General features: G+C 45.9%; 2 protein-coding genes and 1 non-coding gene across 12 annotated transcripts in view; 2 read left to right on the top strand and 1 right to left on the bottom strand.

Moving 5' to 3' along the window:
* CNOT1 (CCR4-NOT transcription complex subunit 1) overlaps positions 1-16656 on the top strand; it is a 55998-nt gene extending 39342 nt beyond the window's left edge. For 4 of the 10 annotated variants that reach the window (XM_032122215.1, XM_032122213.1, XM_032122214.1 and 1 more), the window contains exons 31-49: positions 215-511; positions 2009-2149; positions 2242-2346; positions 2905-3024; positions 3849-4043; positions 5799-5941; positions 6541-6649; positions 6737-6906; positions 7962-8214; positions 10202-10450; positions 11046-11209; positions 11483-11600; positions 12077-12178; positions 12431-12604; positions 13159-13308; positions 14065-14245; positions 15073-15205; positions 15308-15442; positions 15574-16656. In XM_032122215.1, the coding sequence (XP_031978106.1) occupies positions 215-511; positions 2009-2149; positions 2242-2346; positions 2905-3024; positions 3849-4043; positions 5799-5941; positions 6541-6649; positions 6737-6906; positions 7962-8214; positions 10202-10450; positions 11046-11209; positions 11483-11600; positions 12077-12178; positions 12431-12604; positions 13159-13308; positions 14065-14245; positions 15073-15205; positions 15308-15442; positions 15574-15652 (3018 nt within the window). In that variant the 3' untranslated portion in view covers positions 15653-16656. The remainder of the gene's footprint in view (positions 1-214; positions 512-2008; positions 2150-2241; positions 2347-2904; positions 3025-3848; positions 4044-5798; positions 5942-6540; positions 6650-6736; positions 6907-7961; positions 8215-10201; positions 10451-11045; positions 11210-11482; positions 11601-12076; positions 12179-12430; positions 12605-13158; positions 13309-14064; positions 14246-15072; positions 15206-15307; positions 15443-15573) is intronic. The other 6 variants (XM_032122218.1, XM_032122219.1, XM_032122217.1 and 3 more) reach the window with 3 other exon arrangements.
* A 3869-nt stretch (positions 16657-20525) lies between these two features.
* Positions 20526-25208, bottom strand: SETD6 (SET domain containing 6, protein lysine methyltransferase). The gene is made up of 9 exons (XM_032122224.1): positions 25100-25208; positions 24876-24974; positions 24646-24790; positions 23979-24120; positions 23475-23669; positions 23197-23320; positions 22767-22947; positions 22410-22552; positions 20526-21915 (listed from the first exon to the last, which is right to left on the bottom strand). The coding sequence occupies exons 1-9, from the start codon at positions 25124-25126 to the stop codon at positions 21604-21606; spliced, it is 1368 nt and encodes a 455-aa protein (XP_031978115.1). The 5' UTR covers positions 25127-25208; the 3' UTR covers positions 20526-21603.
* A 1337-nt stretch (positions 25209-26545) lies between these two features.
* TRNAK-UUU lies at positions 26546-26618 on the top strand. The gene has a single exon. It is a non-coding gene; the product is annotated as a tRNA-Lys (tRNA).
* The last annotated feature ends 446 nt before the right edge of the window (positions 26619-27064 follow it).

Genomic DNA, 27064 nt, shown 5'->3' with positions numbered 1-27064 from the left:
AGCTCAGCTCTTAAGTCAATCTTTGCATTGTTATTCAGCTCCAACTTGGTTAGAAAATAATAATTTGTCCCAGTTTCAGATTTATCAAATACTGTAATAGCTGCATGGGGAACATGGGAGTACTGCACAAGCTATGACAGTGCACTTATGCAAGTGTCTGGGTGGGTGGGATTCCAGTGTACTTTGTTCCTTCACCTTTCCTAATCCCCTGCAGATTCCGCTGTTCCAAGCCCACCCACAGCTGAAGCAGTGCGTGCGGCAAGCGATCGAGCGTGCAGTGCAGGACCTCGTCCATCCAGTGGTTGATAGATCCATCAAGATTGCCATGACGACCTGTGAGCAGATCGTCAGGAAGGACTTCGCCCTGGACTCGGAGGAGTCACGGATGCGCGTGGCCGCTCACCACATGATGCGGAACCTGACTGCTGGGATGGCCATGATTACCTGCAGGGAGCCTTTGCTGATGAGCATAGCTACCAACTTGAAAAATAGCTTTGCTACTGCACTGAGGGTAAGACCCCCATCATTTGAAGTTTATATCCAACTTACAGGACTGTAGGCATCCAGCATTAGCAAATCAATTCTCCACAATGTGGACTTGTTAATTAATTGCACGGCTTAACTAGCATGGGGATGAATTCTCTGGGTAGAAGTTTAGTGACTCTTGCAGAATTACAGTGAAAAAAGTACGTTGAGATTACAGGTCATGTCAAACACTCTTAAACTGGGATGGTGGATCTTATACTGCGTGGCACACAAACTTCCTCACTATCTTTTTATTTTGCCTCAGTGTTACCTCCAGTTCAATCCAATCACGGAAGCCTTGGAGACGTGAACTTTCTGCAGGGTTTGAGGCAGAAAAGCTAAAGTGGGGAGGACTAAATTGATTTTGGTGGTATCTTGGACTGTTTCAGCATGCACGCTTCAGGCAGATTTTATTTACTTGTGCTGTTAGCAGATAGGTAGTTCAGACTGTTTTGCACAGCTTGTGAATTCATTGGGTTTTCTAGAGGCTATTTTCAGGTCTCTTCATGAGGAAAGTTCGAGCTAAACTCTGTGGAACAGCTTCTGAACTACTGACCACAATAGCAGCTACCATCCAGAATTCTTGCCATCAGTTGCCTTGCTCAGGCATAAGAGCACAAGGATCTTGGAAAGATCAAGACACAGCTGTACTTTCAGCAATTAGAAAAGAGTCAGGTTTTTTATCCTTGAAGACATATGACGTTGGTACAAATCCAGCTTTAATCCAAGGAAAATTTTTAAGGGATAATTGTAGAAAGCATTTTGTTGCAGAAAAGGTGCCATATGAGATACCTAAAAATTCTTACCTGGCTTATTGTTATGAAGTGATTTAACAGAAGTAGTGTAATTCTCAGGAATTAATGAAAGAGGGGTAGCTCTTAACAGATAAGGAAGTCCAAGTAGATGGGGCAGGCTGCCTTTATAGATGTATTCCATTTCTAGTGGAAGTTGCTGCTTTGCACCCTGGAAAATAAGTGCATCTCTTCAGGGTTCTCATAAAGCAGACTCTGAGAAGGAAGGAAGAAAATCTGATTCCCTATCAGAAGAGGAAGCCACTGAAAAAGGCTTAGGTCTGCTGTTTTGTACCATTAGTGCTGCGCCTTTATATCTTCCAATTACAACCTAGGAAGTAGGGAAACTTCTACTGTGATGCAAAGCCTTCCCTGCATTAGCATCACTCTGTGTGTGTCTGTCTAAAGCAGGGCTTTATTTCTGTGCCCTAGAGATGAGTAGGTGGAGAAGATGGAGAACTCCTGCTGTTTTGTTCCTTGTTAAAAGTCTTTACTGTCATCTTGCCTACATGTTTTATTCAAAGCTATGCAAAATTAAATTTAATATTATATATTCTATGGGAAGGGAGTGTGATCCTAAGAGCATTCCTTTTTATTGCTGGTGTTCTGTATAGGCAGTGGTGCAGGTTTTAAGGCTAATAATATACAGGGAAAATTTTCATCCTTCACTGATTTATTGTTATTTTCAATAGGCAGCCTCCCCACAGCAGAGGGACATGATGGAGCAGGCAGCTGCCCAGTTAGCACAGGATAACTGTGAGCTTGCCTGCTGCTTTATCCAGAAGACAGCTGTGGAAAAGGCAGGCCCTGAGATGGACAAGAGGCTCGCAACTGTAAGTATGGGACTGTTGTCTTCTAGAAGTATTTTATGTGCTCATACACATCCAGAAGGGTGTCTAAAACTCAGTGTTTGTGTTTTTCCCAGGAATTTGAGCTCAGAAAACATGCTAGGCAGGAGGGGCGTCGGTACTGCGATCCTGTTGTGTTAACGTACCAGGCTGAGCGGATGCCAGAACAGATCAGGTTAAAGGTGAGTTCTGTTCTGATGCCGCTCTTCTCTCCCTCCTGATAAGGAAAAGTGGATGGCACAGTGTCAGCTGAGCAATTGTATATTGTTAGTCTTGCCTAACAGTGCAGCTGCTGTTATCTTGATTAGTATGGAAACACATAAATACGTTATTCCAAAATGAGTATTTATATCATTTTCTCAATTCCTTGAGTCTCTTTTTCTGTGCAGTTCCTCTCACTAAAAGATGGCTCATCTGTTTTGTTGTCTTTATATTTTGTTTTCTTTTGTCTCCTTTGTATTTTCTTCCTTGAAAGGGCATACCATGTACTTTCAGCAGAGCATTTCTCATTATTCAGTTATTTCTGTTTCTGGGAATGTGATTTTTGTTTTTAGAGCAAAATCCCCCTGTTAGGAGGAGGTATGGCAGGAGAGATAGGACCTCAGTGCAGAGCAGCTGAATCCTACTCGATGTCTAGGCCGCTCTGTTTAAGAGTAGCTACCTGTTATACAAGCTGCCCTCATTTTTTACGGCCTCAGTGCTTATCAGTGAGATTAATGCCCATTCTTTTCTTTGTAAAGGTTGGAGGTGTGGACCCAAAACAGCTGGCTGTTTATGAAGAGTTTGCACGCAATGTCCCTGGCTTCTTGCCCACCAATGACTTAACTCAGCCTACAGGATTCTTGGCTCAGCCTATGAAGGTAGAGGTTTCTGAATTAACCAGCTTGAGAGTTCTATAGCCCTTTTGGAGACTGTTGCAGAACTTGTGTTTTTGTTAGAAGGACTCATAAGAGCCAAGTGTTCGTATTGCTTGGGGACAGTGGTTAAAAAAATGGATTAGTTCTAGTGAGAAAGTAATGGCAGCATAAAACTTCCATCCAGTCTTAGGGGCTTGTAACCCAAACTGGGACAAGATATGCAGCTTATGATTACTACATGTAGTTTTAGTAGCAGTGAAGCATTTTATTCAAATCTTAGGTTACTTTTGCAGGAAGGTCATGGATGGCAAGTCTGAATTATAAGATCATTAACAAGTTTTTTCATGCATAAGGCCTTATTGACAGAACAAGGGGGAATGGCTTCAAACTGAGAGAGGGCAGGTTTAGATTAGATGTTAGGAAGAACTTCTTCCCTGGGTGGGTGGTGAGGCACTGGAAGAGGTTATCCAAAGAAGCTGTGGATGGCCTATCCCTGAAGTGTTCAAAGCCAGGTTGGGTGGGACTTTGAGCAACCTGCTCTAGTGGAAGATGTCCCTGCCCATGGCAGGGCAGTTGAAACAAGGTAGTCTTTAAGGTCCTTCCAACCCAAACCATTCTGTGATTCTGAGTGATAGAGTTGTTTGCCGGTTATTTTCACAACTTCGTTTGCTCATTTGTGTGGACTTAAAATGCCAGCATTACAAACCACAGGACTGTAGAGGTCCAAATTCTGGATGCTATAATTCCTGAAGGAGAAGAGCCAGTCAGTATTTAAATGTTGCAAATGCAATCCTTGCAAAAATCACTGATTCTCACTTTCTCTTAAGCAGCAAGCTTGGGCTACAGATGATGTAGCACAAATTTATGACAAATGTATGACAGAACTGGAGCAGCACCTGCAGTCCATTCCACACACCCTGGCCATGAATCCTCAAGTTCAAGCGTTGCGTAGCCTCTTGGAGGCAGTGGTAGTGGCTCGGAACTCCCGGGATGCTATTGCTGCACTTGGACTACTGCAGAAGGTGGGTGTTGACAACTTCTCTCTGTAGCAACTTGCTTAGAGTTTATTATTCCCGTGGCTCATGGATTGTCTTGCTGGTGACCTTGTTTCTTCATGCATCCCGTGGAACTTGCTTGGTGAACAGTACTGAACTGTTGTCTTTGGAAATCCAGTAAATAAGATTGGGAGGGAGCCGTTTTGTTCATTTAGGGTGTTGTGCATACAGTGTCAAGACTGCTGTGAAAGAAGCAGGTGTACGGAATCCTGGGACTTAACGGTTTTGTTCAGATGTGGCAAGTAGAGAGCTGTTGCAGTCCAGAGTAGTCTGATTTCAAGATGATTTGGAGGCTAAAAAGGTGTTTGAACTGCCCTTGTAGATAGATAATATTGAGCATAATACTGGATTTCTGGTGGCACACTTGGGGAGTTTATTTTGCAGTAACTGATAAATGACTGTGTGGGGTAGGCTGACCCTGGCCAGCTGTCAAGCATCCATCCAGCTGCTTTCTCTTTCTGCTTTGCTGCAGGACAGGGAGAAAACACAGGCAACACTAGATGACATTTGTTCAGATTATGACAGTTTAGTAGGGAAAGTAAGGGCTGTGTGCACAAATGGAACAAAAATATCTACTTCCCATCAGCAGGCAGATGTCCAGCTAGTCCTCGGAAAGCAGGGCTTCAGCACATGTGACATTTGCCTGCGAAGGCAAACATCAGGACCATGAATGCCCTTTTTCATCCTCCTTTCCCTGAGCTTTTATTGCTGAGCGTGATGTCATATGGTATAGAATATCGCTTTATTCAATTTGGGTCAGCTGTCCTGGCAATGTTGCTTCCCAGCCTCTTGTCCATCCGCAGCCTACCCACTGATGGGAGAGGCAGAGTGGGAAAGAAAAAGCCTTGATTCTGTGCTAGTGCTGCTCAGCAATTGGCAAAACTGTGGCATGTTGTCAACACTGTTTCAGCACAAATCCAAAGCACAGCACCATATGGGCTACTATGAAGCAAATTAACTCCATCCCAGCCAGAATTTGTAGGCTCTACCAGTGGGAAGTGTTGCAGTGAGATGATCTGGCATCAGTGCCTGTGTAGTAGTGCAGAACAAGTGACAGACATGGAGAAAAATCCACTTTAAAATAGCGTAAGGATAGTGAGCTGTCTGCATGAGGATCCGAGAACAGTGCCAAAACAAAAGTAACGGAAAGCTGCAGGGACACTCTTCATTCTTGTCTCCTAGAGCATGTACCTGTTAAAGGATCCCGTCCTGACTAGGACTTGACCAAGTAAATTGTGTTGGCCTTGTAAAACTCATCCTCAATTTGCTGTAAACTAACAGAGATACATCTCTGAGTGCTGTAGCTCTTTCTCTAAGGAACCTGCTCACTTAACCTCTGGCAGGTTCTGTCAGTATTTTCTCAGGTAGTTTTCCATGAGCCGTATGCAGAATTGCTTGAGGAGGCATTGACTTTGGGAAACTGCAGTGCAGCACGAGCAAACACAGTCTGTCATGCTATTTGGTGCACATACAAAGTTAGTGGGGCATAGAGAGACCTGTAGGTTTGTTTGTGGTAGCATAGCTGTGTATAGTGCATGTATAGATGCCATAGTAGCTGGTAAAATCTCACACAGTCTTTTCAAGAAGTCAGCACGATTACTAAATTGTTTTTTTTTTTCACGTCTTTTGAGTCTTCTCGTGATAGCTCTTGCTGATGTAAGGTGCAGAAGATTTGGAAGAGGACTTGTTTTTTCCTCTGCTAACAGGTTGCATCTATTCTAGGCTGTAGAGGGCTTGCTGGATGCCACCAGTGGGGCTGACGCTGACCTCCTGCTCCGCTATCGTGAGTGTCACCTGCTGGTGCTGAAGGCTCTGCAGGACGGCCGTGCCTATGGATCTCCGTGGTGTAACAAACAAATCACTAGGTCAGTTACAAGACAACAAGAACATTGATGTAGCTTTGACTGTCTTTTGGGAGTTTCTGTGTTGCTCTGAATTGCCTGCCTGTTAATATTTTGCATTGCTGCTATTTGGATAGACAAAAAATAACTAGCTTTTTTTGTCAAAATTAACTAGATTTTCTGATAATGCTGGTTCATTCCAGGACATGATAGGAATCTTTAGTGGAATAAAGCATTAGAGCATGGTCTGGGCTCCTTTTTTCCTCTTTATTTTGCAGAGAATCTCTGTAGGCTGTCACAAACAATGTGACATGGCATATGCCTGTAGCAGAAGCTTCAGCTAGGCAGATCTGCCACTTCATCCTTGGAAGAGGGGCTTCTTATGCTGAATAAACTGAAGCTCTTGAAGGGCTCTTGTGACCAGTTGTGCAGGGTAACAGATGCTTGAGTCTGACTGTTCTGAACTTAAACATAACCTTAGAGAATGCTCTAGAAGAGGCTTCTTTTGAAGCTGGATAACGAATCACAGTGAATGTCACAGTTTCTGAAGTACTAGATTTGAGTTGTTTCACTTAAACTGTGTTGTTGAAGTACACTTTTTAAAAAGGAGTCCAATTCTTCAGGTGCCTGATCGAATGCAGAGATGAGTACAAGTACAACGTGGAAGCTGTGGAGCTGCTAATCCGCAATCACCTTGTTAACATGCAGCAGTATGACCTTCACTTGGCTCAGGTAAAGGGAACCTGTTCTTTTAAAGGAGGAGGGATGCACTCAGTCTGTAAGATCTGTGGTTGAACTTTGTCTTTTTTGTGTTGACAGTCCATGGAGAATGGCTTGAACTACATGGCTGTGGCATTTGCCATGCAGTTGGTAAAGATCTTGTTGGTGGATGAGAGAAGCGTTGCCCACGTAACAGAAGCAGATCTGTTTCACACCATTGAGACACTCATGAGAATTAATGCTCATTCCAGAGGAAACGCCCCAGAAGGGTGAGGCTATAGTATTGTGCAATATATTACTTTTTTTGTGCTCATTTATGATTTGCATATTACATAGGCAGTGTCTCACACAATTCAGTCATACAGCTTTAAACTTTCCCTAGGGCTGCAGTCCTAGTTAATTTAGTTAGTTTAAACTGTCACTCTAATGTAAATGTGCTCATCCTAGTCAAACTAGAGGCAGCTGCAGCATCATGTGAAACTGAATGCTTAAGCTAGAAAATCTTTCTGTGCGCTGTGCTCCAAAATTCTGTGGTACTGTGATAAACTTGTTTTGAACTCCTGCTTTATCTCAAATTTATGCAATATTATTGGCTGTTTAAACCTTATATATCTAGGTGTCAGTATGTTAATTTGTTAATCACAAACAATCAAACTGGACAATCCTTTCTGTTTAGAGCTTACAAAGCAATCCTCCATCAGTCTCGCGTGGCTTGTTAGACCAGCAAACTGCCCAAACCATTTGGACAGCAAATGTTGCCACAGCACCTGAAAATACCTGTGGGACTTGTAGGCTTCCTATTTGTAAGATGGAAGCAGTTGTTGCTGGGTTTGAGAAAGACATGGATTAGAGCTTGGAGAACTCTGAATAGCTGTGAGAGCAACCAGCAGCTGGCTGATGGCAATGGCTCCCATTACCAACACAGCTGCTTATAGGATGTCCCAAAACCAAAGTCCTTTCAATCCAGTGCCCCACTCAGGCTGTTGAGTACTGGCATCTCACTATCTGGGAGCATTTTAGGGCTCCTGAAGTCTGCAGAAGAGAAGCTGCTTCTAGTCCCTGTGGTGCTTTGTTGCAGCACTCTGCTGCATAAATTGGAGTGGAACTTCAAAGCCTGTATGATTTCAGTGTTCCTTCTTTCATCATAAATGTTTCTGCTTTCATGACTTATTTCTGCTATTCCAGTGAGAACTGAAAGATGCAAAGTTTTAGTATAAGAAATAATTTACTTTCTTTCAGCTCTATTTGACTGAGCTTCCAGTTCCTGCACCTTCTGGGGGAGGAGGAATTCTAACCCAGCTCTTGCTCTGGTCTGTTGCATTAGATTACCCCAGCTAATGGAAGTGGTCCGATCAAACTATGAAGCAATGATTGACCGTGCTCATGGAGGTCCTAATTTCATGATGCATTCAGGAATTTCCCAAGCTTCTGAGTATGATGACCCACCAGGCCTGAGGGAGAAGGCAGAATACCTGCTGAGGGAGTGGGTGAACCTCTACCATTCAGCTGCAGCAGGCCGTGACAGTACCAAAGCATTCTCTGCGTTTGTTGGACAGGTAGAGCTTTTGGAAAGAAAGGTGCTTTTTATTCAACATAAGTAGGGTGTGATGCCCTCCATTTTAAAGCAGTGTTATAACCTGTATTAGGCATCCTTTTGAAACTTCCAGGTGTATGGGAGTTTACTGTCAAAATTCTGTCTGTTTTGATGAAGCCCCTGTCCTCCACCAAATCATGTTCTTCAGATACTGTAGCAACAGGCTGTCACTTCAGACCATGAGTTCTGAGATAAATTTGGTGGAAAAAGAACTTGAGCTGAGATAGCTCTTGTAAATAGTTCTGTGATGCTCTGTAATGAGCCTTGACTGGTGTTGCTCCTTATGGGTAACAGTAAAAGCTCTGACAGCCTACAGGAGGATGTCACCAGTAGAGATTCAGGTAAATTGTTTCAGATCATGTGAGCAAGGGAATCCTTTTTCAAAATGACATCAATAGTAAGGAAAACCTTGAGACTTCATTAGCTGAAGTGGTACCTAAATTTAAACAATGTCCAATGTGTCACACTCTGAACCATCTTAACAGGTGTGGTGAACATCACGTACCATCTGCCTTCTGGGTGTGATAGAGAAGGGAGATGCCTTCAGTAGCCCAGCATGTGTGGTAACAACCCCCCTGTGTCTGCAGGCATCTCCCTAAAACTGTGTTCCTTGACTGCGGCTACTAGAAAGCCCCTGATAAGGTCTTTCTGCATTGTGTTCTTTTTAAATTTGGGCCACTACCACAGATATGCTGCAGACTTTGCAGCTACTAATGAAAAGAAGCTCAAGCTTCAAAGTATGGATGAAGACTGTGACTGATACTGTGGGTTTTTTAATTTTAGTGTTCTTGTGTACTGGCTTAGAGACAGCTTTCTGTCTGAGTTCTACTGCATAGAACTTTTTGAATGTTTTTAATAGATACTGTGCTAAACCTACATTTTAAAGAAATATTTTACCTAGTTCCGTGACCTCACATTTTTTACTTTAAATCATGCTTCTAAAGCACGCTTCAGAGTAGAGTGCTCACAATTCTTAGTACACTTTTGCCTACTTCACTCTTTATCACACTTACTTGATTACCTTTTGTGTATATTTGATCCGTTTTGAAATAGCAATTTAAATATACGGAAGTGCAGTGTTTATTTACAATTGTTCCCTTACAGGCTTTAGTAATGAGTTCTAAAGGAATATTTTGTAATAACTACATTACATAAGGTTCTATTACTAAAATGACTGCTGAAGTGTTGCTTTCTTCCCACAAGTCTCTAGGACAAGCAGAAGCATAGAACTTTGAAGGCAGATACCTAAGTTCTTTGGGGTTTTTTAGAAAAAAAGTTTATCCAGAAATACTATTAGTTCTCCATATTGTCTCCAAGTTACCAGTTGTGCTGTTTTTATAGCTTTATGTCTGTGCAGTAGGAGTTTAGAAATAAGATGCTTTATTCAAAACCCACAAGTTTTCTGCAGTGTAATTTGTTTCATTTTGATGGTTCTAATACTGTGGGTACAAATAAAATTAGGTCTCTGAGGTTTTTATATGTATTTTATTAAAACAACTCCCCCATGCAAAACAAAAAAGCCCACCCAGTGTTTTCTCTGCGTGTATATTCATGTAAGGAAAATTCACTTTCCAAATGCAATTTGCTTCTACAGAATGTGCTGCAAAGTAGTGGGTGATTTCCTGAGCTAGGAGCTGGAGTCTGCCCTTCCCAGAGCTTGTACTCCTCGTGTTCTTCATGCAAGGTTGAATGTTGGTGGCAGAACTGATACTGAAACAGGCTTCTCAGCTCTGCTAGCGGTTCGAAAGATTTGGGATTCAAAAGATTGTATATGAGAATAAATGTGATAGCTAAAATTGTTTTGCCACCCACAGATTCCCTTGCAAACATTAATCTCTCTGGAGAGTATGGCAAAAATTAACTGTGGATGGCAAAAATTAAGTGCATTGTAAAGGGTTTGTTGTTTGAAATAAATTGTAAAATGAACTGTCTGTGGTTACAATGCTGAGGTTTTTTTCTTTCCTGGTTAGATGCACCAGCAGGGGATCCTGAAAACAGATGACCTGATCACCCGTTTTTTCCGTCTTTGCACCGAAATGTGTGTTGAGATCAGCTATCGAGCCCTGGCCGAGCAACAGCACAATCCTGCAGCCAACCCCACTATGATTCGAGCCAAGTGCTACCACAACCTGGATGCCTTTGTGCGACTCATTGCACTGCTGGTGAAGCACTCTGGGGAAGCAACCAACACAGTCACAAAGATCAATCTCCTGAATAAGGTTGGGAATCGTCCTTGTCCTCATTGCATTTAAAGTGTGTTGTCAGCTGTACCTTTGCTGATAAACCTGAGGTGTAGACCTTAATGTAGGCTGCTGATGAAGTGTATGATGAGAACTTAGATGGCTTGGTCACTGATAAACTTTTGAGTGAACCACCAAGATGCCAAGTAGCTTTCTTGTTCACAAAGATTTCATCTCAAACCAATCTGAAACTCATCTTTGTGCCTTGAAGTGAAAATGTCAGCAGCTGTTGTTTTAAGGTTGTTGATTCCTTAGTGTTTACCTTTATGCTGTGAGGGTCTTGCCTTTGCTCTTACACTACTTGGTTTATGGCTGGATGGTCTGAGGTAGTTAAGACCTTCTGACGCTGCCCTCTCAGTCATTGTGACTGTGGTCCAAGGGACAGGGAGAGCAAAGAACAGTGGTTGGGAATTGCTAAAACAAATTGTAATATTCATTTATTTCCAGTAACTTAGGACTTTTCGTTCTTGTTAGAATCTACTGCTTTTTTTCTTTTTACTGATGGTTAAAGTATTATCTGTAGTCTGACTTGGAAAGTAATTCTTGCTGTCTTCACGTGTCTTAATCTCTTTAGGTTCTTGGTATTGTGGTGGGAGTTCTTCTGCAAGACCATGATGTTCGGCAGAGTGAGTTTCAGCAACTTCCTTACCATCGCATTTTCATCATGTTGCTGTTGGAATTAAATGCTCCTGAGCACGTGCTGGAGACCATCAACTTCCAGACACTCACAGCTTTCTGGTATGTATTTGGGATTGGCCACAGTGCTCATCCTTTCTTGGTAGGATCAAGGATTTTCACTTAAAGGCTATCTGACTGTTCTTTGTGGTGGCTTAATCACCTTTGGAGTAACTGGTTCTACTGGGACTGACCACTTGCTTGTTTTAGGGAAGATGACTGGTAAAACCCAAGGTGCTCAAATGCCTTTGCTTTTAGGGCTGTGTTTTTCCCTCAATGTTATGAAAAGCAATCTTATTGCTGTGCACTTCTAACCTGCTCTAACTTTTCTTTCAGTAACACATTTCACATCCTGAGGCCTACAAAAGCTCCAGGTTTTGTTTATGCCTGGCTGGAACTGATCTCCCATCGGATATTTATTGCAAGAATGCTGGCACATACACCACAGCAGAAGGTGTGGCTGCAGTTTATCTTTTCTGAATTAAAAAGCTCGCCCAGGTGTTTATCTGGTGTGGTGCTGTTTCACATCTCTTGAGGTGCACTAGTAGCATGGCTGTTCTGTTTTTGTTGTCTTCCATATTCACAGCAACCTAACTGCATGGAGGAGAGTCTGTGTGTCAATAACTATGGAACACAGGGTGAATTGAATTTAATAAACATGACTTTATCAATGTCTAGAAGAGCTGAAGCCTTCCTTCTGGGCTACATATTGTCAGCTCAGTATGGCATGTTGAGGGTTCTGGAAACACCTATGGCACAATGATGTGCATCTGAAGGCTTTGAAATGATCTGTGCTGCACTCAGTGCTAGAGCTGGCAGCTGCTAGCTCTTCCATCCAGATTTATATAAAGATTAATCTAATTATAGTTTTGAAATTAAGGTAACTGGTCTTTATTGCATGTTTTCCACCTGCTGTTCTTTTCTTGACAGGGTTGGCCTATGTATGCCCAGTTATTGATCGATCTATTCAAGTACTTGGCTCCTTTCCTTAGAAATGTGGAACTCACCAAACCTATGCAAATTCTTTACAAGGTAAAAGAATGTCAACTAATAGATGCCTCCAATCAGAGTTATCTGAAAGAAGAGGTATTCTGGCAGCAAAATAGAATTACCTGTTGTCTTCTAACTTATATCTTTAAGTTGAATGTAAATTGTGGGGGAAGCAGGCTGCCCTCCCAGATTAGTTTCCTTCTGGTAATGTTAGCCACATGACATAGAATGATGGCTCTCATTGGACAGTTTCAACAGTTACACACCTCTTATATTTAATATTTTATTTCACAGGGCACTCTGCGTGTGTTGCTGGTCTTGTTGCATGATTTCCCAGAATTTCTTTGTGACTACCACTATGGGTTCTGTGATGTGATCCCACCTAACTGTATTCAGCTAAGGAATCTGATCCTGAGTGCCTTCCCACGGAACATGAGGCTTCCAGACCCTTTCACCCCCAACCTAAAGGTAGAACTTACTTAAAGGAGTTAGGTAATAGGAAGCTTTAATGCTCAAAATACTCTCTATCCAGGTTAATATTATCTAATTAAATCTTCAAGTATCTGCTAGGCAACTAATCCTGGAATGATTGGAAGGAAACTTTCTCACGCTGCTAAAGCACTGTCCTGCCTGAGCTGTGCAGGGTAATGGGAGCGAAGCTGCAGTGCTCATTGCCACTGAAGAAGGCTGCTCTTGACTTGTGTGGATGTTTGTACCTTTTGAAACTACCAGACTGTCTGGAGTGTTCATAAGGAGACCGCAAAGGCAGTGACTGAATTTCCCTACGGCCTTCACCCCTGAATTTTTTTATCCTCTCAATTCTTTTAAGACATCATGTAATAAGTTAGCATGCTAGAGATCAAGTTTATTCTGAAATCTGGAAAAATCAAGTGTTGCCATTTCATTGATGGAAGGAAAAGTGATCAACAGCAGTAGTTGATGTAATATTGCTTACAGATCTGCTTTTCCAATTTGTTCCATTGCTGATGGTTTAGTTGACTGTCATGGTTTTCTGTCAACAGGTGGACATGTTAAGTGAGATTAATATTGCTCCACGAATACTCACAAATTTCACTGGTGTGATGCCACCTCAGTTCAAGAAAGACTTGGATTCCTATCTCAAAACCCGTTCTCCAGTCACCTTTTTGTCTGACTTGCGTAGCAACCTACAAGTAAGTTTGAGGGTTTTGAGGTTTCTGTGGGTGCTCAATTTAAACAATGTGGCACAAATGATCTCACTTGTCCAGCCACCGTCCTTTCTTGCAGCAGTTTTGTTGGTGTGTTGGCCAACGTGTTCCAGGCAGTAGAAATGCCTGTGAAAATGCACACTCTGAATAAGTCTTCTGCCACTCCCTGGTAGGATGTGTTGAAGCATTTTAGAATCTGAATAAATTTTGACTCCAAATAGATTCTTGTTATAGAAATATGTGGATCCTCATGCTAATGCTTTAAGGGTAAAAAAGGTCAAATTAGCTAAAGCCCAGTTCAGAATTGTGGCTAAAACTTCATTTCAGACATTTCCTGGCTTGGCTTGCCAACTTGAGCTCTCAAGTTGGACTTCCTCAGAAACATTGCTTAGAAACATTCACACGAGGGGGCTGTTTCAGCCAGCCTCTGGCACTGCTGGTGAATTCACATTGCCTTACCTGATGTTTTCCTTTAGGTGGAGAGTAAAACCGAATCTGTTGTGTCAACACTTTGCTGATGTTTTTGCAAAAAAAACCAAAAACATGTATACATGCATTAAAATATATGCTTTCTAATATATACTGTATTAAAAAAGGCTAAATGCCAAATTGAATTTGTGGATATCCCAGCATGTTGTCTTCTGGATAATCAATAAGATACTTGGATGCTGTTGTACACGTTGTAGCTTTGAGTACTGAAGGAATATCGACTGTTAATGCTTTTCGTATCTTTGCTATTAGGTATCGAATGAACCTGGCAACCGCTACAACATCCAGCTCATTAATGCACTGGTGCTCTATGTAGGTACTCAAGCTATTGCACACATTCACAACAAAGGCAGCACACCCTCTATGAGCACCATTACCCACTCAGCTCACATGGACATCTTCCAGAATCTGGCAGTAGACCTGGATACTGAAGGTGAGCTGGAAACACTGATAGTTCATGTGATGTCACATTTACAGCAAGTGGGTCCTCACTTTAAAAAGGACACTGAGGTGCTGGAGTGTGTCCAGTGAAGGGCAACAAGGCTTGTGAAAGGTCTAGAAAACATGTCTTGTGAGGAATGGCTGAGGGATCTGGGTTTGTTTAGTCTTGAGAACAGGAGGCTCAGGGGGACCTGAGCTCTGAAGGTTTGTTCTAGTGAAGTGGGGGTCTCTTCTACCATGCCTGGAGTGAGAGGACAAGAGGAAATGGCCTTAAGCTGTTACAGGGAGGATTCAGATTAGATACTAGAAAAATATTTTTTCACTATTAGAGTGGTCTGATACTGGAATAGGCTGCCCAGGGAGATGGTGGAATCACCATCCCTGGAGGTGTTTTAAGAGGCACCTGGATCTGGTGCTGGGTGATGTGATTTAGTGGTTATGGGGTTACAGGGGTAGTACTGGGTTGATGGTTGGACTTGATGGTCTTAAAGGTCTCTTCCAACCTTGATGATTCTGTGATTTCATGTAGCTGATAGTGAATTCACTAAAAGGAATGCTACATTAGAATGTTAAACTCTGAATATAGGAGCAGTGTTAGAACCAAAAGTTTAAAGTATTCAAGGGAATTAGAAAGGCCTTCAGTAAAGAAGAATTGAATTCTTACTTCTCCATCAGCCTGGGTTGATACAGCTTTTACCTATCATCAGTTGGTTTTGTTTCCTGTACCTCCATGAGGCTCCCAAGCATTAATCTCAAGCACTGCTGGTTGCTTCTTTGTGTGCAAGGGAGGCCGTGTGTACTCAGTGTTCTCTTCTGCAGGCCGGTACCTCTTCCTGAATGCCATCGCCAACCAGCTGCGGTACCCCAACAGTCACACCCACTACTTCAGCTGCACCATGCTCTACCTGTTTGCAGAGGCCAACACAGAAGCTATCCAGGAGCAGATCACCAGGTCGGAGGGATGGCATTTAACTTGCCAACATTCAGCTTTTTGCTTTCCCTCCTTCTGTATTTTGGATCTTTGAGCTCTAACTGTTCTTACTTTTGGATTCAGGGTTCTCTTGGAACGACTGATTGTAAATAGGCCTCATCCCTGGGGTCTCCTTATTACTTTCATTGAGCTAATAAAAAATCCAGCGTTCAAGTTCTGGAACCATGAGTTTGTTCACTGCGCTCCAGAAATTGAGAAGTGAGTATAACTTAACCACAGAGTCGTTAAAGTGATACCTCTGAAGCAGTTGCACCTTGAGTTTTTGGTGCTGTCACAGCATCCATTTCCTGCCGTAAATGTACCTACCACTGCTTTGCTTCCATGTGCAGGTTGTTCCAGTCGGTTGCACAGTGCTGCATGGGGCAGAAGCAGGCCCAGCAAGTCATGGAAGGGACTGGTGCCAGTTAGATGAGCTGCATCCTGCGTTGCAAGAGTGCCAGCCTGGAGATCCTGTCCCATCGACTGACTGAAGACTCTGTAAGGCTCCTCCTGACCTTCCCAGCCCCCTTGATTGGGTAGACACAACAGACCCTGGGTGAAAGTCTTACGTGGGCGTGTTCCAAAGTTTGAAACAAATTTTTTGACTTTTGGCCAAACTTCAGAAGATGCTGTGAATATCATTTGAACTAGTGTAAATACAAGGAACAGAAACATTTGTCTGGACTTTTGGGTTTGTGCAAATTGTGTAAAAGGCAGGTGGGTAACTGGTGCCTGTCCGTCTTGTAATAAAGGGGCAGCTGCTGATGCCAAGCACTTGTCTGGGGCAGACCTCCTTGTCCTGACATTCCCAGACTCCCAAAGAATATTGAAAAGCCAGTAACTTATTTTTCTTTATGTGGATGGGGGACCTTTAAATCACTAAGTTGTTTAAAAAAAAAAGCAGATGTGTTTGGAATATGGGAATTCTATGGAGTACAGGAGGGGTGAGGGAGGGGTTAAGGTTCACTGTTGCTTTCCCCTCACCCTCATCAAATGCTGATAGACAGCAAGTGGAGTGGCAGTCAGAGAATGCCTCCTTTTTCTTGGAGAAGAAACAGGCCCTTTGGGTGAGGGTCAGCTGTTTTCAGTAAATAAACCAGAGACCAGGCCTATAGCTTCTTTTTTTTTTTTTTTTTTTTTTTGGACAGTTGTAAATTTTGGAAGATGAGGGGTTAAATCTAGACCTTTTCCCACCCTCCCCTGTGACCACAGTATAAGTTTGTAAAAAAAACTAAAAAAAGGGAAAAAAAAGAAAAAATTAAAACAAAAACCCCGAAGGACCAATACAGCCCATTTTGTAAGGATTTTCAATGTTTTGTAAAGTATTGGTCCACGTGTTGTATTTTGTAGCCTTTCTAGTTCTTGGGCTTTAGTTCTCCCACTCTTGTATGTATGCATACTGTAGTTACACATTAAAGTCATGACATGCAGCACGTGCCACTGTGCTTATTCTCTCCAGTTCTATCCTGGCCAGTTGGTGTCTTTCAAAGCCTGTTCCACCCATCCAAAACATGCAGTTTTTCAGTGTGTTTTGGGCTCTGCCTGTTGAAAGCAACTGGGTTTGTTCTCTAGCATGAGCTCAGCGGGCAGGTGTAATGACTATACAGGGTCTTGCTTTGAAGTGCAACAGAAAGGACAGTTGTGTGGAAATAGAAATGGTTTAGTTGCAAGTTCATGAGCAGAGTTTGTCTCAGACAGGAGACTGCAGTGGAGGTACAGAGAGTATAGATAGCCCATCAGTTTCATTTCTAGTGCCTTCCACCCTGCTGTGATCTCACTGCAGCCAGAATCTGCCCCAGGTTGTGGTTAGCTGTTGCAAGGGTTGGCAGCTTCAGTGTTGTTAATACTGCAAGGTCCTTTAACCTAGCAGAGGCTAGGAAACAGAGCTTCACTGCTTTCTTTTTACATAACATCACTAGTTTGTTAAAGCTCATTGACTGCTGTGGTGTGGGCAGAGAGGTCAGGATTTCCTGTTTGGGTTTAAGGGGTTCTGTAAACTTGGCTTTGCATTTGCTGCGTGGAGGAAAAACAGCTCTGAGGGACCACTGAGCCAGCTGTGCCAGTGGGTGGCAGCTCAGAGGTAATTGTCCCTCTTTCTGTTCTAGGCATTGGTTTCCTCTGTGTCAAGGAGTAAAGACTCTGGCTAGGTCCTGCAATTCCATGGCATTCCTTTGCCAGGTCAGCAGCTGTGCTGAAACTGAGCCTTTTGAAGTTGGAATTTTTTGGTTCTGCTGTTGCCACTCCAGTTTACTCCTTCCTCCTCCTACTGGGTTAGGATACAGAGAATTACCAGCAACCAGTTTTTCTTTATCTAGTCCAGATGCCATAGGATTTTTTTTCTTCCATTTAACTCTAGCAAACCATGTGCAGAGCTTACTGCCTTGTCCTGATGGCTCAAAAGAGTTTCTGGTTCTGTACTAATGCTGCTGTGCTTGGCTGGTTCCCTTCAGGTTTTTAGAGCTTCTGTAGAGAGGCTTGGAAGGTGGGCAGGACTCAGTCAGCCAAGATCCCAGTAACGTAAGTTGGGCTGGTAGGATGGAGGCCCCTGCATTTCATATCCTCCCTTTGCTGCCACATTTTACAAACATTTTATATTCAGAAAGACTAAGGCAATTCAGGTAATCATGTCACAGTAATGGGCTTAAGCAATGTAAAAATTATACTAAATTTGACATCTGGCACTGTCTCTGCACTCCTGGCCTGTGCAGTTGTGATGGTGTAAAATAATTACTGCAATTAGAACTGCTCCTCTCCCTTGAGGGCAGTCAAGTTCTCTTTAAGACAGGCTTTCTTCCCATGTACAGATCATGAAGTTACTTTTTTATTTTTTAGTCCCTAAGGTCCAGAGGGAGGGGTAGCTTCTCACTTCATCTAGTTCTGTAGTGTTCTTCAGTTATGAATGGTGGCTCTGTGGCTCCTTGGAGTTTTGTAGCTGTGTATGTTTGGAGAAGAACCTGGTACAGTCCTTTCCAGCATTCCTTTAGTGGCTTACCATTCTTCAACCTTAGACAGACCCAGTCTCTCTCTGGATGTCACAGACAGGAAGGCCTAATCCAATGGGATATCTGCATTGAAAGTACCTGCTGATAGAGGACAAAGCTTTCCATAGAGAGATAACATAATTACACAAGTACTCTTGGCCCAAGATACAGACTGGGGTTTGTAAGAGACTACCTGGTAAAGTCTCCTGTATAAATTTCAAAAGGACTGAGCTTATCCTTGGATCCAGGTGTTACTCCGACCCTCAGTAGTGCTGGTGGCAACATCCCAGGCCACTTCGATGACACAGGTATCCTGTATCTAGGAATGATCTCTTTCAGTAGTACCTTGCCTACCTGTTCAGCCTGCTTGGTTTGACAGAGAAAAGCATCAGGTCCCCCAAAAAATTTATCTGCTGGTACCAGTGAGTATTGATTCCCACTTTGCTGTAGTCATTCAGAGAAATCTATTTGCCAGTAATTTCCTGGTGTGTTCCTTTTTTTGTTTGTCCTGGGGAAGGCTGAGGCAGGATCTGTGGACAGAGTTCTCATTTCTTCTTCATTACACTTTTTATGGTGCCTCCCATTCCATTCCCAAGGACACACAGTTTTACATTGTTTTCCAGAAATTGTATGGCTGTTCTAGATCCCGGTGGTAAAAGTCCAGCATAATTGACAGCCCTGTTTGAGGATTCTCCCATTCAAATGCAAACAGCTCCTGAATTCTGGCATCCAGTGGCATACAAAAGGATATCTTTCAAGGGAATATCTTTCAAGTCTTAATGCCCTAAACCATTGATCAGTGTCTTTTTATGTTGTTGATGCACATGTTGTACTATTTGATTTATGGCTCTTACATCTTAGACTAGCTGATACTCGTCTGAGTGTGGTTTCTTAACTGGTAGAATTGGGGTATTAAACTGACAGGCATTCCTGAAGCAACCCAAAGCTAATAAATCTTTCAATGTTTGGCACTAGTCCTTTTCTAGGTTCCAATTTAACAGGGTATTGTTTTCATCTTACTGGTCTGGTGCCTGGTTTTCATTAGATCGTTACCAGTTTTGCTTCTTGTGGAAGGCAGGAGTGCCAGTCACCTACACGAGAGGAGTCACCCCATTTTCCCTTTTTTCGGGTATCTCTTCAGGTATCTCTCTCTTCCTCTGGGTCTTTTTGATCCTGTAACATAAACACTTGAGTCCCCAGGGCTTTTTCTTCTGGTGTATGTACTTGGATCTGTCCTTTTTCAAAGGTTATTTTTGCATTTAATTTACTTAATTCTCTTCCTGATAATGGCATTGGGCATTTGGGTATGTATAGAAATTTTATAAAACTCTTTCAATTCTGAATTTGAGTGGCTGGAAGAATAGCCTTCTTTCTTTTTCCCTATGGCTCCAGCTATAGATGTGCTTTGTTTACTCATGAAGACTCCTTTACATCTAGGTTGCTCCTCTATTAGAAATTCTACCTTTTCATTGCCCAAATTTACTGTGACCAGGAGTTCTAGTGGGGATTCTTTGGAGCTCTAAGCTGCCTGTCAGTTGAAATCCCAACTGAGTGTAAGCAGTCTTCCTACTTGTGGAGCCTCCAGTCTTTGAGGATTACCTGGGTTCTGTGGGCATTTGTTTCAAGTGCCCTTTCTGCTTTCAGTAAGTACATTGAATTTTTCCTACTAGATGGGAATTTACCAGTTGAAATCTGATTCCCTTACAGTACCTCCCCTGCCCTTCCCACTATCACAGCCATCAACCAAATTTGTCATCCCTTTTCTGATCTCTCTTCCCCTCTTTTCTTTCCTTTCTCTTCTCCACCTCATTCTCTTCATTATGCTTCCTTTTTCTTTCTCTGTTGCTAAAACATGAGTGTCTGCTGTCATCAATCTGCACTCCTTCCAAGCCTTACCATCATTCTGCAATGCAAAGAACAGATCAACATCTGGTACTTCACCCCATTTTCCTTCCTGGCAACAAAATACCATTAATTGCAGGAGCCATTCTGAGGCCATTTTCCCCAGTCCTCTAATAGATACAAAGCCACCACATAATCAACTTCTTAGTAAGGGAATCCCCTCCAAACTTTCCCCATGGTCTTAAAATACAGTCTAAAAGTGAAATTCTCACAATGCCATCTTCCAGTGAGGTGGAACTTCCAACACCCATGCAGGCCAACAATTACAAACAGTAGCTATAACAAAGTCTTGTTATACAGTGTTCAAACCTCTTGTATGCTTTAGTCAGCACCAAGTTTGTGCATGTCTAAAAAACACAAGTTTTAACCCAACCCCCAAATTTTAACCAAGATACCAAATGTAATAGTCCTCTGACATGTATGTTTTCCAGTATGATTTATTCAGGGAGACACAGGATACCAAAATACCAGTTTTAACAATGTCTCAGTGAAGGATATCAGCAGCTTTGTGAGATCCTGGTCAAATTCACCATTGTCCCATCTGGGTCACCAGAAGAAGCTCCCCTCAGTACTGTTAAACCACCCTGTCCCTAAGCACTGCAGGCAGGGCTGTAGCTGAGCTTTGTCATGAGTGCAGTGTGGGTTTTGCTTGTTTGCAGTACTTGCAACTGCAGCAGCAGCAATGATCCCCCTGCTCTTAGATGGGGCTTTGCACCCTGTTGAAGTAGAGAGCATGGGCTGAGTAAAAAAAGTGATTTTTATTAAATAGAGCTTGGCCTGCAAACCTTCAGTGTTTTGTCATGCAAAAACAAAGTGAGTTCAGGGTAGAACTGCATCAGGCAGTGGGTGTGTATCAAACTCTCAGCCCGCAGCAGCTGTGGAACTGTGACAGTGCTTCTCCAGAGTAGTCTCAAGCCCACACAGAAATACCTCTTGTAGAAGTAAAAGGAAGTATTTGTTATACTGAGCCTACATGAAGGCCAGCTAGATGGGCTTGTACTCTTGAAAATGTTCAACATAAAATATGTACAGGTGAAGAGTTTAGTGTTGTCAGCAGGTCCACCTGCCAGATATTTACTCTGAACCTCTCTAAGGTAAGAGCTACCAGCTGGATTTCTGACCTCTTAATCTAGGCAAGGAGCAGCCCTTGCTTTCAATTTCTGATGCTGAATGAGGGAATCCTCTGCTGTTCTGGCAGCGTATGTCTGCCTTCCTAAAACAGCCATTAGGATGGCTGGGGTTTCTTAAGGCCTCTGGAAAAAGGTGATATTTGTGCTCCAGAGCTCTCATGGTACAATAAGGCCACTCAAAACCACCTCTGTGCTGTGAAGATAATTCTTTATGTAGAGGTAGCTAAAAGTCTGTGTGCTGTATGAGGGACAAGTGGACCCATAGTCAGTCTTGCCATCTGTCGTCTGTGCTACAGAAGAGATGGCCAGAGGCTGACCTTTCCCTCAGGGTCAGCCCCAGCCAGGCCATGTCCCGGGGCACAGAGGTTTATTGTACCAGCTCTAGCAGCTGATGCAAGATCCTTTTCTGTCCGTAGCGCACGTGCAGCGCTTGCTGCTCCCTTCGACTCAGTTTCTCATAAGCCTCCTTGTTATTTAGCAAGTCCTGCTCTGCTTTCAGGTCTGTCCCATAGGACTCCAGGGTCAGCAGCACACTGTCATAAAGGAGCTTCTTGCAAGGAGTTTTAAGTCTGGAGAGAGCCTCATTTGAAAGGGTGGAGTTTTCTTCTTCCTCACTGTCGTCTTCCCAGCCATCTTGCTCCTTGTACTCCTTGAATTCTTTTTCTGACATGCACAGCACCTGTAGTGACCCAGGCACAGGGATAAGTGACTGGCAGTGTGAGTACATCAGGCTTTCTCCTCTGTGGAAGAGCCACGTGGAGCAGGTGAGTTACTCCTCGGCTGCACTAAAGGTTAAGAGACTAAAACTGGCTTAGATAGCTAATTGCAAGCAATTGTGGGTTAGGAAAACATTAAAACAGCAAACCTGGGTATTGGTAAGTCTTGTTAAGCATCTCACCTAAAACGTGACAGCTCTCTAGAACAGCAATGGCCATGGAGCCATTCAAGACAGGTATGTGGGTACACATGGATGGCTACTTCAGGAGAGGAAGATGACTTAACAGCACGTGGGAGCTGGGCAGCCACACCCCCTCCCACTGTTCACACAAGACTGTTAGTGCCCAGCTGCCTTCAGGTGCTTGTCCCCTTCACCGAGCCATTCTGCACTGCTGGTTTGCCCAGCAGCACTCTGTGCTCTCCTTGTGTAGCTCTTCCCCCCGTGGCCATTCTTACCTTGAGGGTCACAGACAGCTCTTCCTCTGTCAGCACTTCATCCCAGCCAAGCACAAAGGCGCCTTCCTCCCCCACCATCTCCAGCTGGCACAAGAAGTCCCACTGCTCTGAGACCAGCTGCTGCTGTGCTTCAGTTTTGGCACCTGTTTTGAAGACAGCAGAGCTGTGAACACAGCTGGGATGGCAGTAGAGGGGGAAGGGTGAATGGAGAAGGGGAAATGGGAGGCAGAAAACCAAGGCATGGCCCCACCACCTGAATTGCTGTGGAACAGGCTTATTTTTCATGTCATCCTTGATCCCAGGTTAACAGAGATCCCTGCCCCATCCTCTCCCAGAGGGGCTGTAGGTGCCACTCACGCTGCAGAGCTGCCCTGCGCAGTGTCACCATCTGGATGTCGGCCGTGTCGTGGGTGTTGCCCGGGTAGGGCTCTGCGAAGCCGTACATGTGCAGCAGCTGCCAGTTGGCCATCTGCCCATACGTGTTGAAGATCTCCTGTCCTTTCCCCACGGGCTGCGTTGTAACCATTCTCAAACATTGCTGACAGCAGGGAGAGGAGAGCAGCTGAGCTGTGCCGATCTGAGTGCTCAGCAGGGTTTCAGAGAGCTCAGGTGACCCTGAGCTCCTCCCAACGAACACCAAACATGCAGCAGGGCTGTGAATTAATGAGATCCAGGCCAGACTCGCTGCCCTGGGCTGAGACCCCACCTTGCTGTGCTCCCACTCCCAAAGATCTACAAAAAGGGAACCAGGCTGTGTCAATTTGTGGCGCAGCAGCTTTGTACTCACAGGAGAGTATTCCAGGTTGGCATTGTGGTTGGCCACATGATTCAAAATATCTGCAACAGGCACCATCATGGGAGGATTGGGCCCCTTCTCATCTTCATCTTCTTCCTCTAAAGGTTCCTGAAAGCTAAGACAAGGGAGATGAAGACAAGCTGGTGGTACACATGGCTGCACAAGGCAAGCTTCACCTTACACTTCTTGTGCAACTCCAACCTCTAACATAGCCTCTAATCCTACTTCCTGTCCTGGCTCCTTGCTGGAGCAAAGCCCTCGCTTCTCACCTGTAAGCCATGACAAATGCCACCAGCTCCTTATACAACTCCAGAGTGTGCAGTTTGGGGTCAAAGATGTTGGGGTGGGTCTCCATGAAAGGCAGGATGATGGAGTTGTACTCCAGGTCGATGTTAGCTAGATCCTTGTCCACAGCTTCTGGGATGCCTGTGCCCTGCAGGAGCCTTGTACGCTCTTCTGGAGGCCTGTTGCAAGAAAAACAGCAGGTTCTTCTCTGTGCTGGGGCCAAGAGTCTATAAATTCCTTCCTCCTTAAAAATCTCAGCTTCCCTGTGCTCTCTAGGTCCATGTTTTCTCTGGCTCTGCCTGTAACATAACTCCAGGAGGGCCGGCCCCTCAGGCTCCTGCCAGTGCTAGCACAGGGCTAGAACAGAGGGTTGGGGTCACCCAGCAGGACCACATCCCTCCCCGGGATTCCACTCAGCAGCCCCTGGCCTGTGCCTGCCTTCAGCTGTAAGACTGAGCCTCCCCAAGCCGCCCTTGCTTTCACCTTACCAGAACATTGGGTGATCCAGGCTCCGGAAGTCCTGCCAGAGGGAGAAATACAGCTGCCAGTGGGAGTTGCTGGCTGTGTACTCGTGTAGCAAGGCCAGCAGGAGAGGGACCCAACCAGACTGGCTCTGCAGGGACTCCTCAGCTACAGAACCAGACAGGATGGAGAAAACCTAAGTTGTTCTGTGTTTGAGAACCAAAACCTGATCTGACAAGCCTCTGCACCTGCCCAGCCTGGAGACAGGGGTTGAGTTTTTATTCCCGTTTGTCTCGGGTTTGTCCTGAGCTGAACCAGGACCAGAAGCTGCTTCTCTGGAGTTATGGATGAGCTCTCCAGGCCCCACGGCCTTGCACTCCTCAGCCTGAGGCTCTGCGTGCCTTCAGGAACCAAGGAACTGTTTTCTTCTCAGTGTCACGAGGAACGCAGCATAGCACGGGTGCCTGTCACTTAGTAGTTGGAGATGTTGCGCTAATGGACTTTTCTCCCTGTTCTGCACAGCTCTGGGCTCCCTTAGGGAAGCGAGGGGGTGCCCTCCTCTTTCCTACCTAGTATCTAACAGCCCTACAGCATCCTCCATACATCAGAAACATTCCCGAGGCTTTACCACAGACTCATTTATTCCTTTAAAAGGCAAAGCAGACTCGAGTGACACAAGAAGCTTGCACTCACCTTCCTCCAAGAGTGCGTGGATGGAGGTGGTGTGCTGGGACAGCAGTGCCGTGCGAGGGATGGTGAACAGCACCTCTCCGGCTTCCAGCTCCTCGGCGGCCAACATCCCGTACCCCGCCACCGCGCCCTCCCTGCTCAGGCGGACCTGGGGCCAGAGGGGGCGGTGAGGGGCGGAGCGAAGACACCAGGGCGGACCTGGGGGATGCATGAGCCGGCCCGCGGTACCTCACCTTGGGGTTCAGCTCCACCCCGGCCCGCCCGCACCACGCCAGGAACCCGGAGAGGGGATCGGCACTACGCTTCCTCTGGGTGCCGCTCTCGACCGCCGCCTGTAGATGGAAACATGGTGTGAAGGGCAAGGAGCCATGAGGCCGATCGCGGATCCCTTCAGCACCCACCAGCCCAAGGGCCGGTGTGTCCCCAGCCCGCCGGGAGCCCCCGGCCAGCCCCGTACCTTGAACCTCTTGGGGGCCGACGCCATGACGCCGCCGACTCGTGGGGCCCTTCCGGGTAGGCGGGAGCTCCGCCCCCATGGGCCGGGCTAACGGCGGCCAAAAAGGGACAGAAAGGGCCGGGGGGAGCAGCGCCGGAAACGCGCCCGGGATCCGCCTGCTTGCGGGGCTCGGGGGTGGGGTGGAGGGGCCTCACAGTACCTCTTTGTAGGGTCCAGCCTCCGAGCAGCTCCCTGAAACGTCTGGGCTCCTTGCGGTGCCTCTTTGTGGGATCCAGGGACCACCACGTGTCTTTCTGCTGGGTCTGGGGACCTACGGGGGTCTCTCTGAGGGGTCTGGGAGTGATTTAGGGGCTCTCTGGGGGGCTCATCAGGCCTCTCCCTGTGCCCTGCTGCCTCCGTCCCACCCTGGGGCTTTCCCCCTGTGCCCACGTGTGCCCACCTCAGGGCCGGTGCACCTCGGGGGGCTGCGGTGCCTCCGTGGCTGCCGTGTGGCCGCGTATCGGTGCGGTCATAGCTCCAGACATAGGTTAAAATTAATTAATCTAATTAATCAGGGCAATTAAGCTTGTGCTCTTGTTCAGTCGACACCATACACGCCTCCCACCGTACGTACGGGCTCTGATCTCCCCTCCAGGGCCGTCCCGAGGCCGCCGTTCCCAGGCTCATTAGTGCTGTCCCCAGCCCCAGCAGACGCGGGGCCGATGCCATCACTGGCTGCTCTAATGAAGCCAATTAGTGCGCACGAGGTGCTTGAAGAGACTCCACAGGGCTCTCTGCGGGCTGTCCCTAGGGCTCCCCCAGCCCGTCTGCGCTTGCGGTCGGCTTTAATCTTCTCCAGCCCCTTCGGAGCTGGGCCGGGCTGGACTGGCAGGGTGGCTTCCCTACCGGGCAAAAGGGTTCCTTCCTGCAGAATGGGGAGGAAGGGCAATAGAATATGTGGGGTGGCACCTGTAGGTGCCCATCCAAGTTCGGTCTATGCAACCCAACTCCCCGCAGCCGCCTCCCTCCCTCCCTCCCTCCTTAACGCGGCTCCTGCAAAAGCGCCGCTGGCACTCGGATCCGAGCCGAGGCTGCTGCAGCCGCAGCGCAGAGCACGGACCCGGCGGGGCCGCAGCCGCCGCTGCTGCTCCTGTTCCCCGGCGGGACCCGGGGGCTCCCTCTGGGCGCGGCGGAGGTTTCACAGCCGCTCCCGCAGCATCCTGCTCCCCTCCCTGCCTGCGCATCCCTGCGGCGCCGGCATCTTCCCAGGGCGCATCCCTGTGCCTGATCAGTGCCCGGGGACATTCCCAGAACCCGGGTGTTCAGTCTGGCCTGCGCTGGCAGCCTCGTTGGGGTGGCGTGGGAGTGGAAAACATCGAAATGGGTCCCCACGTTGTCCCTGCAGTGCTGCAGCAAAGTGGGGTCCCCCCGGCTGTCACAGACATGCCCCCCACATGCCAAATGTGAGCCTGGATAGCTCAGTTGGGAGAGCATCAGACTTTTAATCTGAGGGTCCAGGGTTCAAGCCCCTGTTCAGGCGGTGGCTTTATCCTTTAGGATCGAGAAAGGGGAGCATGTGGGCAGGAGCAGCATCTCCTCCTCCTACTGGGGCCCTAGGGGGGGGCTGCAGGGACCCCAGGGCACCCCCTCCTTCTTTTCCCACCACCAACTCCCCAAGCTCTCCAGAGCTGGCTCCATCCTATCTTAGACCCACACAGCACTGCTCCATTCTTCCAACCACCCAGTACTCAGAGAGATCTCATGTTGGATGATGAGGACAGATTATTTGGGGGTACATCTGAAAGGAGGGAGAAAGACGATGGATAGAAAAGGAAGCGGCACAGCAGAGCTGGAGGGAAGGAAGTCCAGGCTGGGCTTGAAACTGGGGACTCAGGGGTGGCTCCAGGCTGAGAGAGTGGGAAGCTATTGGAGGCACCCTGATTGTGGTTGACTCTCATGGGGATGTGCAGCACCCTCCACCTGCCT

The sequence above is a fragment of the Corvus moneduloides genome, chromosome 12, assembly GCF_009650955.1.
Source record: "Corvus moneduloides isolate bCorMon1 chromosome 12, bCorMon1.pri, whole genome shotgun sequence".
NCBI lineage: Eukaryota > Metazoa > Chordata > Aves > Passeriformes > Corvidae > Corvus > Corvus moneduloides.
Note: the sequence above shows the minus strand (reverse complement) of the source record. Positions and strands in the feature narration are given on the sequence as shown.